This window comes from Bufo gargarizans, chromosome 5, assembly GCF_014858855.1.
Source record: "Bufo gargarizans isolate SCDJY-AF-19 chromosome 5, ASM1485885v1, whole genome shotgun sequence".
In the NCBI taxonomy this organism is placed as follows: domain Eukaryota; kingdom Metazoa; phylum Chordata; class Amphibia; order Anura; family Bufonidae; genus Bufo; species Bufo gargarizans.
Window position 1 is genome coordinate 196,872,465 of NC_058084.1, and position 14,012 is coordinate 196,886,476.

Genomic DNA, 14,012 nt, shown 5'->3' on the forward strand with positions numbered 1-14,012 from the left:
TTATAGTATTGGGTTGCACAGCGGCACAGTATTGGGGGTAGTAGGATGATTTATGCAGAAGATGGGAGGATGATGGTATAGTAGTAAACTAAGATTTTTTTGTTGTTGTCAAACTGCAGAGATGGAAAATGGCGACAAAATGGTGGTCTGGTCTGAAAGGAGAAGACGAGGACAGAGAACATCTACATCAAAGGAGACGTCGCTGAATGTAAGTAATATGTGGCGCTGTATTTCTGTAGTGATGGGATCAGGGGCGTAACGATCGAGGTGCGACCGGGGGGGTGGAGGCGGGATAGGAGGGTGGCTGAAGGTTGAACATGGGCGTGGCTGGAGGCGTTACATGGGTGGGGCCTGGAAGGGGACCCTTGATCTATTTTGCCCGGGGGCCCTGAGGGTTCTCAGTCCGCCCCTGCCTAGGACAAAAGATAGTTGGTAGCCCACCGGTTACATAACTGATCCTTGGTTGCATCATTACCTATGACACGCTGCCACCTGAGCCATTTCACTTTTCGAAAAAGGACACATGCATCGCCCTGTCTCCAAACTCACCAAACTTTGCCCACACTTTCTCCCTCCTCAGTACAGCTCCCTTTTATTTCATCTCTTTATCTGATATGTAAAGAGGACCTGTCACCGCTCCTGACATTTAAGTTTTAGTAACAACTTGCATCTCATCTTATCCCTGTTTGTTGTGCCATTCTCCTATTATTCCTAACAGAAGTTTATGAATGAACTGCTAGAATTGTATATAAATTTCATAAGGATGATTGAGGTTTATATTATTTCCACATGAGAAGTTATTCCCTTTATAACCATTGATGTACACTTACATTATATATATTAAAGGCACCAATAGACAAGGTACAACTGTCAAGTGAGGATGCTAGCCGTTAGCTTCTAGGTACCTTATGGGATACCTCTGTCAAACAAATGATGTGTTAAGGGTATTTTTGGAAATTCAGGTGGAGCTGACCAGCAGCACACCCTGAGCTCCTCTTCTACCTTCACCTAAATTTCTAAACACTATAAAGAAAAGTAAAGGTGTAAAACACAAATCATTTACAGTACCTTGTGCATTTCTGGATCTAGAACAAAAGGTCTATGAGCTGAATTACAAGCGCTCTCAAAAGGAACTTCTACAAGAGGCTGATTTTCCTGATTCTTTTCAGGGGCTGGATTGAAAGACGAAATTATTCTCCACTCCTTGGAAGCCTAAGAAGAACACAAAGTTGTGTGCGTGGACCACTGAATAAAACAGTCTAGGAATATAATCTAGAAATTCTGTTTGCATTATGATACACATTTCCATTATATATTGAGCTGAAACACTGGTGAAATTCAGCATATGTTAGTGGTGCAGTATATTAAATCATCAAGAAGAGGAGAAGAAGGTCACAAAAGGTGTAGTCCTTTGAAACAAAAATAAAGAAACATTTATTTGAAACAAAATAAAAGGCTAAGGGGATATGATAGCAACTTTTAAATACATAAAAGGAATCAACAAGGTAAAAGAGGAGAGAATATTTAAAAGAAGAAAAACTGCTACAAGAGGACATAGTTTTAAATTAGAGAGGCAAAGGTTTAAAAGTAATATAAGGAAGTATTACTTTACTGAGAGAGTAGTGGATGCATGGAATAGCCTTCCTGCAGTGGTAGCTGCAAATACAGTGAAGGAGTTTAAGCATGCATGGGATAGGCATAAGGCCATCCTTCATATAACATAGGGCCAGGGGCTATTCATAGTATTCAGTATATTGGGCAGACTAGATGGGCCAAATGGTTCTTATCTGCCGACACATTCTATGTTTCTAAGATAAGAACATGTATAATGCATTTCAGAGGAGGTCTGACTCCATCCTCAGATAAAAACCAATAAATTTCCCTTGTAACATGCGTCTTCCTGATGATTGCGTGGGATTCCTTGTGAATCGGCAAGCAGAGGTGCTGCAGTCCCAGTGGATAGTTACCAAGCACTACACCGAGTTGCATCAGACTTTGTAAAACTCCATCTGGTGAATATTATCCATCTGACCAGGTGTCAATTAGTTTCAACGGTTCACACTGTGAAGGGCCATGTGTTTTCATATGTTTCAGTAGTGTAATAAATGACAGCATGGATACCTCAGAGTCCGTGAAGAAATTGTAAAGAAGCACGTCATCAAATTCTAGGCCTTTTGCCTCATAAATAGTCAGGACCAGGGCGAGACTCAATTCTTCTGGGATATTCTCTTTAGCATTTTCATTTACTACCAAAATCACCTAAAAAAATAAATTATAAGCACTTAAGTTAAGCGTCAACTTACCAGATCTCATCTGGTCACTGTTAAAACATTACAATGGTACATATAAATTTAGCTTTGACCTTTTTTTAAATTATAATAATGTGATTATTTGGAAACTTTTGGATTTTTGTACTTACCGTAAAATCTGTTTCTCGTTCGATTCATTGGGGGACACAGCACCATGTGTATATGCCCAGCTACCACTAGGAGGCAACACAAGTTATGAAAAAGGTTGGTTCCACCCAGGTAGGCTATACCCTCTCCACAGACACTAGGCTAATTGGTTTGTACCAATAGCAGTAGGAGAGAGAAACAAAAGCAAAGAACCAACATGTCCTGGACCAGGGAAGGAAGAACAGCAGCCCGTTGACAAATGAAAACAAAGGGTGGGATCTGTGTCCCCCAATGAATCGAATGAGAAACGGATTTTACGGTAAGTACAAAAATCTATTTTCTCGTTAATGTCATTGGGGGACACAGCACCATGGGACGTCCCAAAGCAGTCCCAAGGGTGGGAAGGAAATCTCATGCAAAAAGTTGGGCGCACAGATGCAGGAGAACCATGTGACCGAACAGGACCAGGAGAGGCCATAGCATGAAATGGTAGATAGAAAACTAAGAAAGTGAGCCGAGAGGCTCCAGGACCAGGAAGAGTCCAAAGAAAAAAAATTTGTGGGAGACCGGGAAAAAAGGCCATATGCAAGAAAGGAACAAAGGGAAACACCCTGCACCACCCAAGGTGGGAAAAATAAAGAAGCTAGAGGATAGGGAGCAGGGCTAGATGTCCTGCGCAAGAACCGAGAGTTAAACAAGTGTGCACTAGAGAGCCAGAGGAATGATCTGGAAGAACCAGGGCTTCCCCTGAAGAAACAGGAGAGCAGCACAACTGGAAGGCATCTGTTGGTAATGGCCTAGTGCTCTGCATATAGAAGGGTGCTCCAGGAGGAGGTTCTATAAGAGGACAGACCCAACAAGAAAAATTTGACCATGAGGGAACCTGGAAGGAGAGGAAATACCTGGCAAAAGGACAGCAGCAGTCCTGAACCAAGGAAAAAAAACTTCCTGGAGACAAACTAAAGGAAGACCCTGTGGACCACCCCTCGACAAAAGAAAGGCAATTCCATAAGGCCTGGAAAGAAAGGAACACGACCATTAAGAGGATCTGGCAAGGAAAAAACTCTAAATTGTCTCAGACCAAAAACATGGCCTGTCAGTGGCAAACACCATGTGAAGGCCAGGGTAGAGAGAAAACAAGGAAGCACTGGAGGCTTAACAATTAATAGAAAGAATAGCAAAGACTCACCATGGGAAGGAAAGCGAGCCTTCTTCCACTGCAAGGAAGGTGGGAAAAGAGAAACACCCTTAGAGAAGGTAGAAACCCCATCCTGGCAGAGAAAGCAGCCAACTTCTGGGGGAGAAAAGGGTCCTTGGTAACGGCCAGGAGAAGGTAACGTAAAGACATGGTCCCCACACAAAGAATGCGAGAATCGAGCCTCAGAAAAACTGGAACAAAATAGCACTGGAAAGGAACCAGTCACAGGCCCTGGTATTACAAGTGGGGACACACTTGTCTGAGAGATATTGGATTAGAAGAGAAAGGACTTTAAACAGCCTAAGGAGGAGCAGTTCTCAAATCGAAGGAAATCTCCATCCCAGAAGTGGCCAATATGAATGTAAATTGAAAACCGGAGCAACAAACTCCCAGGCACCAGGACCTGAACCTGGGGAGACTGGAAGAGGGGTTAGAATCGTAAGAGGGAAACAAGCCTTTGCGGACCCAGGAGGGAAAAGAACCAAACCGGCCCAAAGAAGCAGCGGTCAGAGATGCCATGAGTAGCTTCCCCAGCGGGAAAATGGCCAGCTAGATGGTCTAAGAATCATTGGGGCAGAGACTCCAAGCAGGATTACCCAGTTAGAGGCTCAAGTAGGGTCCACAGAACTGCACCACATGAGGAAAATAATAGCCAGATTATCAAGGGAAAAAAAAAAAATTGTAGCAACCATAGGGGGGAAAAAAAAAACATGGCCCAAGCGAATGGCACTTCTGTCATGTAGCACAACTAATTAGAGAACATAAGGGAGTACCAAGAACGCCTGGACCATGGAAGAACTAAGGGACCATGTCCGATACTAGAGTGAGCAGAGGAAAATTCCACCCACCAAGTAGGTGTGTGGCACTCACTAGTCTTGTCACAGCCATATCAGAGAGGACATCCAGCGATGACCCAAAACTGCAGTAGTGGCTGGTGCTCACAATGCAGCATATCCCTGCCAGGACTGTGCCATGTAACTCTGAAAACAAAGCAGAGAGGCAGTAACAACAACGCGATTACTCCATCCATGAAATGGGGTAACATGGCTGTGCAGAATACAGTAGTACTTTATAGGGTTGCCAAAGAACAAACCTAGCATGATAGCCAACAGCCTGCCCATGGCAGAGGGAATGTGGCTGTCTGGTGCATAACAGGACTGAGAAGTCCTGTTAAGTAGTGCATCAAGCAATAAAGTAAAAATCATGCCTAGTACAGGGGCAATGAGAAGACTCAGTGCACTCAGAGGGCCTGGTTTAAGAGGTACTGCACCGGGTGTCAGATCTGAATAGGCCAGCCATATACTGGATCTAACAATTGCAACTCTATTCTGCCCAAGAAAGGGGGGAACCAATGGTTACCAGTTACATGCTACAACCATGATGGTTTGTTGGATACAGGACCTTGAGAAAGTACAAGTACACCACCGAGGACGAGGGTAATGGGGTGCCAGATGCATACTAGAACCAGAAAAGAGTGAAGAATATAGTGCCTGGGGATGGTACCATTCACTCCGCATGAAGAAGGGCCACATGATTGCCTATCACACATAAGAGCCAGGAAAGGGCAATGCAGGAGCCATATGGGCCACAGATTGTACCAATAGGGCACAGCACTTGGAGATACTATAAATACTCCGCCTGAGAATAGGAGTAATGTGGCTGCATGATGCACATTATGAAGTAAAAATAGTAAAAACGGCCCCTTGTACGTTGTATATGATATTTAGCGTCGCAGGTACAAAATTGTGAAGTGGGTAAGTATTCACATACAGTCTAGTTGCGTTTTTGGTTGGACTGCTCTGCCTCAGAAAGTCCCAGAAGAAAATTCAAGTCAGAGCCGTTCGAACTGATGGACATGGGTAAATATCGAAAGCCACCCGAAGCCTCCTTCACTCTTTACATGCTTCTGTGGAGAACCAAAGGTCACAGCAATAGTCATGCACTGTCACCCAGGGTCAAATACAAAAGGGGTTTATTAAACTCACAATGTTTCAATAGAATAAAAGCAGTGTATACAGAGATCAAACACCCGACCCGGGTTTCGCTCCAAGCTTCGTCAGGGGCCGCTTTGAGGAATCGTGAACAGGAGAGTGTGATGATACATACACAGTTGCAGTAGAAATCCATTTTTTTCCCAAAAATAAAGAAAATGAATGTATAGAGGCGTTCAAGATGGGAGTACTAACAGAGATTGAAAAAAATAGAGAAAAGACCCAGAACGCAGAATTTAACAACGGAGGAAAGAGTAGCACTAAAAAATTTGGAAAATAATAATCAAATTGTTATCAAACCGGCAGATAAGGGTGGGGGTAATAGTAGTCATGGACGTGGATAAATTTCGAGGCGGAGATCTTCAGATTGCTGTCAGATGAGGATACATATTTGGTGCTTAAAAAGAATCCAACACTGGATTATAAATTGGAATTAGACAAATTGCTCCAAAGAGGCTTTAAGGATGGGATTGTTACTAAAAAGGAGTTTGAATATAATAGGTTTCCAGTTAAACCTGTCATATACTTTCTGCCTAAGGTGTATAAAAGCCCCCCCCCCGGAAGAACGATAGTGTCCGGGATCAACTCACTTACTAGCAGGCTGATATGTAGATCATTTTCTCCAGAAATATGTGAGCTCTGTGCCATCTTATTTGAGAGATTCCGGCAGGGTTATCAATCTAATGAAAAACCTTGGCAGTTGTCATGAAAAAACCTGGTTGGCCACATTAGACGTGGCATCCTTGTAATGGTTATCCCGAAGAATCTGGGACTTAGAGCTAATGAGGAAGAGTTGAATAATGATCCGTCGATGTCTGAGGAACACAGGAAGTTCGTTCTTGAGTGTGTCGACTTCTGCCTCTGCCACAAGTATTTTTGGTTCGAAAATAATTATTACCTACAGCGAACTGGGACGGCGATGGGGGTGAAATTCGCCCCCAGTTTCGCTAATTTATGTATGGGCCTCTGGGAGAGGGAAACCATTCAGCTGGCCCTGAATAAAATGACACAGTATGGAGAGTTAACAACATTGCGTAGGTACATCGATGACTGCCTGCTCATATGGAAAGGGGAGAAACAGGGTCTTGTAGAATTTATTAGCGAATTAAACAATAATTGGAATCTTTCATTTACCAGCACCATTAGTGATATTTCCATTAATTTTCTTGATTTGACAATATTTATTGAGGATAATATGTTCAAAACCAAAACCTTTTTTAAAGAGACTGATGTAAATGGCTATATACATACAAACAGTTGCCACTATAGCCCCTGGTTGAAAAATATACCGAAAGGGCAAATCAAAAGAATATACAGGAGAGTTATAAATTAGCGGTTTCAGGAAAAGGTTGCAGTAAAGAAATAGAAGAGCAGGGAACAATAAAGAGGGACAGTTTAAAAAAAAAAAAAAAAAAAAAAAGAGAAGGATTTTCGTTTAATTTCCTAACCCAATATAATATTCATGTGGGTTTGATTAATAATGCTATAAGGAAGTATTGGGCAGTGCAAAAAAAATGACCCCATTTTGGTTAAGGAGATCCAAGAACAACCTGATATGGTATACAAAAAAAGCTCCTAATCGTCGCACACATCTGGTCCATAGCGCTATTCCTGACAAGACTGTAAAGAAAAGAGGGAATAAGTTCACATGGTGTGGCTTTTGCCTCCCATGTAAAAATAGGAGAAAAGAGAACAGAAAAAGGGACATACAGAGTGTACATTCGAATAAGAGAAACACAAATTTTAAGATTAAAGGGCAAATTACATGTGAGAGCGTTGGAGTTGTCTACATTTTGGAGTGCCCGTGCGGCCTCCTCAATGAGAAATCTTAAGACAAGGATCCAGGAACACATCAGGAACATTAAAAGGGATTGGAGACACATAGTGTCTCAATGCACTTTAAAAAGGTACATCAGAAGGATCCAAGTGGTTTGCAATTTATGGGAGTGGAAGCGGTAAAGCCATATTGGTGCGGGGGGAAACACAATATTGCAAATTAATAAGCGAGAAGTCGAATGGATCTTTACCATGGATACGTTGCAACCAAAGGATATGAACGTGGAATTTGATCTAAAGCCGTGCCTGGTATGAGACAAATGATGTTAGTTGTAGTAAGTACCTTCTATCGAAGGAGGTGTGGTTTGTGATAGGTGTAGAGCGATCAGGTAAGAGGGGTCATGTGAGGGATGACGTAGGGTTGTGAAGGCATACATACCTGGGACACCACATTGGTGTGCCGGCGTTCTAAACACGGTGACGGGTAAAGCACCACCTACTGGAGAGGCGGCAAACTGACTTACCTGTGTGGATAATTACCTGTGCAACTAGGAGAGTGCCATCTTAAAATCCACTAAAGGGGATACCAACCCTGGAGAGGAGAGGTGGACATTTGTCTTTGACCACCCAGAGAGATTCTGCATGGTGGAAGACCGCCTGATGCTACTTATGTTCTGAGTCAGAATCGGTGCAGAGGAGTCCCCTGATGAGGCAGAAGAAACCTGAGGTGCTTTCCTCAGTGCTAGTATCGTCCGGGGAGGAAACCAGGATGCAGGGGATGAGCGGGACCTATGATGGGAGACCCTAGGCCCCTGGAATATGGACCGAGGGGGGGGGGGGGGATACTGCCGCAGGAGGGCAGGGAAGAGCGCCACAATATCATCATAGCTGAGAATGGGCGCAGGCTACGGTGGGGAGAAGGTGACCCCTGAACAGAGTTTAGGGTTACCCGACTGAGCCCAGGATCCAGTCACCACATGCAGGCCAGCCAGGCCAATAGCACAGCAACCCCCAGCCACTGCAAGAGCAGATGCAACCTAGGGGGATAGATGGAGGGCAAGGGGACCTGCCACAATATGAACCACCGAACAGCTAAGCTAAAAAAAAAGCTCCAAAAGGCTACAAAAAAGGGTAGGCATGAAAAGGGGATCAGAGCGACTCCCATTGGTGAGAAAAATTATCCAATAGAACCCCTGGATGGCAGGGAAAAATAGGAAAACAGATGCGGCCTTGTCACAGCCGGAGCCGGGGACTAAAGTAGATGCTGCAGCCGAAAATGAAGCACCCTAAGAGGGGGACACTGCGGTACCTGGGGAGGGGAAGAAGGAATGCCCTGAGGGGAGATGGAAGGGGGGGGGGGGGGGTCATAGCAACCCCCATATAGAGAGAAAATGAGACACACAGGTACGTGTACGCGCCCGCAGGGGGTGCTACTAAAGTGGACTTCTACGATGAAGACCCCCTGCTGCAGGATAAAACCTGCACCTGTAAAGTGAAGAGAAAAAAAAAAAAAAAAATAAGAAAAAAAAGTAGCAGCAAGACCAGCAGGAGAAGAGTGCCTCCTACAGACACTAGACTAAAACGGATTAACCTAGTGTCTGTGGAGAGGGTATAGCCCACCAGGGCGGAGCCAACCTTTTTCATATCTAGTGTCGCCTCTTAGTGGTATACCCATGGTGCTGTTTACCGCAATGACATTAACGAGAAATGGTATATAATAAGGTAGAGTAGTTAAAGGGGTTGTCCAGGACATTTAAAAACCTCAGAGAAGTCACTTATTGGCTGCAGCGATGACACGTGGGTGGTCACAATTTCACCCCTAAAGAAAAGCAACAGACAAATGCACAGCAGCAGCAACGATGGAGTGGAGGGGGATTGTTCTGGTGAGCAGCACGGTGGCTCGGTGGTTAGCAGTGGTGCCTTGCAACACCAGGGTTCTAGGTTCAAATCCGACCATGGACAACATCTGCATGGAGTTTGTATGTTCTCCCTGTGCTTGTGTGGGTTTCTGCTAGGTACTCCAAAGAGGATAGATTGTGAGTGATGGTGATGTCTGTAAAGCATTGCGGAATATGTCAGAAGTATGCAAGTGAGTAAAATAAATAAATTGAGTAATATTTATTTTCCTATTTTATTGCATCCCCTTTCTTCTCCGAGATTTTTATATGTCTTAGGCAATCCTTTTAATTTCTTGATTTGTGGAAGGCTATACTTTATTGTCTCAATGCAACGGCACAATTTTTTGTAATCAAGACAATGGTTTTCTTTCTACAGCTCCTATGCAGAACTATATACTATGTTGCCATGGTTATAGAAACAGCCCTTATGCAGACTGATCTCGCTGTCCAACGTCCTTCCATTTGTCCACTACTTCTTGCTAATACCAAATGCATGCTATTACCATACAGTTGGGAAGAGATGGAAAAATAAACGACTGCATAATCAGACTACACAGGGCTTGTTTCTTGTCTGTTACTATGGTGAGGTATAAGTCTGCATACAAGCTACAGAAACAAAATGATAGTAGAATTTTTATTAAAAAACTTTTGGAAAAGTTAATTCACTTTTTTATTTTAGATTCTGATTGCAGATGTGGACATAGCTTAAAATTAGTACAATAATGGGTATTAGGCCTGAAATGGTACCATTGGAGATGACACTTTCTAGGCGTGATTTGTGAACTGAAGAATAATTATAAATGTATAACCTGATGTGCTCCAAATTCAATAGGCTGTGTCTTCCTTTTGTTGCCGCGTAATAATATTGCCAGGTCACTAACACAACATGAGTCAAGGACCGTTGGCTTTGGACCATCAAATAAACCACAGTCACGTGGCAATCGATCAAATGACTCTGGGAAGAAGTACTGCAGCAGGTCTACAACGCCGGACGCCAAATGAAGAATACCTATGACAAGAAAAAATAGTGATCAATTGGATATTAATTTCAAACGTAGCCAGGACATCTGTAACATTATGAATTGATCTGAGGAAATCTGTCACTCAGGACAGACTACCCTAAGTGAACATCTGCCTCCTCTGAGGTAAAGGGCAGCAGTGTGCAGACATTATTATGGAGACGAGATCTCCAGTTCATTTTCACTCAGTTTATATCCAATGCTATATAATCAATGCCTAGCTTGAGAACCCATTTTATTACACATTACAGGCATACTGTAGATGTTGGACATCATACAGGATTTCAGCCTTAAAGCGATTGTCTCACTTCAGCAAATAGCATTTAACATGTAGACAAACTTAATACAAGGCACTTACTAATGTATTGTGATTGTCCATATTGATTCCTTTGCTGGCTTCATTCATAACCAGGGGTTATGGCCACCGCTGCAGCACAGATACGAGGTGACTGAGACGGGAGCTGCTGTAACCAGATCCTAGCCACCAGAGAGGCTGGCCCTTTTTCCTATAGTGTGCAAGCACAGCCACCACTGCTGGATTGCAGAGTGGTCATAAACCCTGGATACCAGCAGTGTATAATGTGATGGAAAAATGAATGAAGCCAGCAAAGGAAGCAATATGGACAATAACAATACATTAATAAGTGCCTATAAATGATTATGCCATTTGCTGAAGCCAGACAGCCCTTTAATGCTGCACTCTATATTCCTTACAAAACTCACTTCATATAAACTTTTAGTTGTTCTTAAGCTGAATGAATTTCATTTACTGCTATTTTACTGTCAATACTCATGTTATAGCTTACAACAAAACACTATAACACTTAAATGCTTTAAAGGGCTTGTCTGTGAATATCTAAGTTTTAACTGAAGCCTGCCTCTGCTATTGAAGGATTCATACCTGCTTCTTGCAGCTCCATTTGCGCTCGCTGGCTTCCGCGTGTCACTTGTGGACATGTCACCACTGAAGACGGTGGTTGGCTAAAGCAGAGCAGGTGATCTTGCCCATGCGGGGTAAGACGTAAACAAGCTGCAGACTGGAATATAGACTTAAAGGAGCCAGCATGCCGGACCCGAGCAGCAGGGAGCAGATGTATTTGAATATTTCAACTAAAAAGGCAGGCTGCAGCCATTAGTTATAACATAGGTTTTCCCTCACAACCCGTAAGAGGTTTACCAAGACTTACTAAAACTAATAATTAACGCCAGGAATGAGTATGAAAAAATCCACTCAAACAGCTCTGTTCAAGCACCAAGGGCCACTTCCCTGGCACACTGAAGTGCGACGTCCCGTCCAGCCATTCACTGGCCTCAGAGGCAAAATGTCTTCGAGCAGCACATGGTTGCAGTGGCTCAGGAGTCATTTACCTCTTGAGGACACATCACTGCTGTTGCGAGTGAATGTCTGTGAGCATGGATGGAATGTTATATTTACCAAAGCAGTGGGGACAGGACTAGGGCTGAAACGATTATTCGAATAACTCGATTAAATCGAGTCAAAAAATTCATCGATGCAGTTTCCCTGCATCGAGGAATCGTTTAGATCACGTGATCACGGAGCGGGAGTGAAATTAAGGCCCCATGCACACGGCCGTGTTTCACAGCTGTGTACGGGCCGTGGAACCGCAGCCTGGATCCCTCCTGAGAGCAGGAGCGAACGGCGTCACTGGTTGCTATGACGCCGTGCGCTCCCTGCTGCTGGCACAGTACAGTAATACACTGGTATAGATCATACCAGTGTATTACTGTATTGCGGCGGCAGCAGGGAGCGCACGGCGTCATAGCAACCAGTGACGCCGTGCGCTCCTGCTCTCAGGAGGGATCCAGGCCGCGGTTCCACGGCCCGCAAACGGCTGTGAAACACGGCCGTGTGCATGGGGCCTAAGTGTCTCACTCACCGCTTCCGTGTCCTCCGGAGGCCAGAGAGGCAGGACTGAGCCGGCCGGCACGGAGGAGGAGGGGGGAGTCTCTTCCTCCCCACTGTGCGCGGCTGCCGCTGAAGACCAAGTAGGAGGAGGAGGGGAGGGACTGAGTAGGAGGAGGAGGGGAGGGACTGTGGCCACTGCGCCACCAATGAATGTGCCGGCCATATCCCACAGGGTCCCCCTCCTCCCCCCCATCATTGGTGGCAGTGTCAGTTCCGATCGGAGCCCCAGCAGTGTAATGCTGGGGCTCCGATCGGTTACCATGGCAGCCAGGACGCTGTGGCCGGCGGTCGCTCCTTCTCATAGGTCTGTGCGGCGCATTGCTAATGCTGTAAGCATTAGCAATCCGCCGCACAGACAGAAGAAGGAGCGACCGGCGGCCACAGCGCACGTGAGTATAATGCGCTGCTCTCTGCTCACTAACATACCATGGCAGCCAGGGCTTCAGTAGCGTGACTCCTGGCTGCCATGGTAACCGATCGGAGCCCCAGCATTACACTGCTAGGGCTCCGATCGGAACTGACATTGCCACCAATGATGGGGGGGAGGAGGGGGACCCTGTGGCCACTGCCACCAATGATTAATACTGGGGGGGGGAGGGTGGGGAGGGGGGGGGGGTTGCGTTACCAGAGGGGGCAGGCAGATCAGAGGCTGGGGGGAGGCAGATCAGAGGCTGGGGGGAGGGGGGGGGCAGATCAGAGGCTGGGGGTGGGGGGAGGCAGATGGGAGGGGGGGGGGAGGCAGATCAGAGGCTGGGGGGAGGGGGGGGGCAGATCAGAGGCTGGGGGGAGGGGGGCAGATCAGAGGCTGGGGGGAGGGGGGGCAGATCAGAGGCTGGGGGGAGGCAGATCAGAGGCTGGGGGAGGGGGGAGGCAGATCAGAGGCTGGGGGGGAGCAGATCAGAGGCTGGGGGGGGAGCAGATCAGAGGCTGGGGGGGGAGCAGATCAGAGGCTGGGGGGGGAGCAGATCAGAGGCTGGGGGGGGAAGCAGATCAGAGGCTGGGGGGGAAGCAGATCAGAGGCTGGGGGGGAAGCAGATCAGAGGCTGGGGGGGAAGCAGATCAGAGGCTGGGGGGGAAGCAGATCAGAGGCTGGGGGGGAGGCAGATCAGAGGCTGGGGGGGGAGGCAGATCAGAGGCTGGGGGGGGAGGCAGATCAGAGGCTGGGGGGGAGGCAGATCAGAGGCTGGGGGGGGAGGCAGATCAGAGGCTGGGGGGAGGCAGATCAGAGGCTGGGGGGAGGGGGGGAGGCAGATCAGAGGCTGGGGGGGAGCAGATCAGAGGCTGGGGGGGCGCAGATCAGAGGCTGGGGGGGAGCAGATCAGAGGCTGGGGGGAGGGGGGAGGCAGATCAGAGGCTGGGGGCAGGCAGATCAGAGGCTGGGGGGAGGCAGATCAGAGGCTGGGGGGGAGCAGATCAGAGGCTGGGGGGGAGCAGATTAGAGGCTGGGGGGGAAGCAGATCAGAGGCTGGGGGGGGAAGCAGATCAGAGGCTGGGGGGGAGGCAGATCAGAGGCTGGGGGGGAGGCAGATCAGAGGCTGGGGGGAGCAGATCAGAGGCTGGGGGGAGGGGGGAGGCAGATCAGAGGCTGGGGGCAGGCAGATCAGAGGCTGGGGGGAGGGGGGAGGCAGATCAGAGGCTGGGGGGAGCAGATCAGAGGCTGGGGGGAGCAGATCAGAGGCTGGGGGGGAAGCAGATCAGAGGCTGGGGGGGAGGCAGATCAGAGGCTGGGGGGAGGCAGATCAGAGGCTGGGGGGGAGGCAGATCAGAGGCTGGGGGGGAGGCAGATCAGAGGCTGGGGGGGAGGCAG

The 14,012-nt window shown here is 46.9% G+C and overlaps 1 protein-coding gene across 2 annotated transcripts in view; it reads right to left on the minus strand.

Moving 5' to 3' along the window:
* The window catches only part of TRANK1 (tetratricopeptide repeat and ankyrin repeat containing 1), a 183,865-nt gene that overhangs the window by 60,975 nt on the left and 108,878 nt on the right, over positions 1-14,012 (minus strand). For both annotated transcript variants that reach the window (XM_044292742.1, XM_044292743.1), the window contains 3 exons: positions 10,069-10,268; positions 2,122-2,259; positions 1,069-1,212 (listed from right to left, as the gene is read on the minus strand). In XM_044292742.1, the coding sequence (XP_044148677.1) occupies positions 1,069-1,212; positions 2,122-2,259; positions 10,069-10,268 (482 nt within the window). The remainder of the gene's footprint in view (positions 1-1,068; positions 1,213-2,121; positions 2,260-10,068; positions 10,269-14,012) is intronic.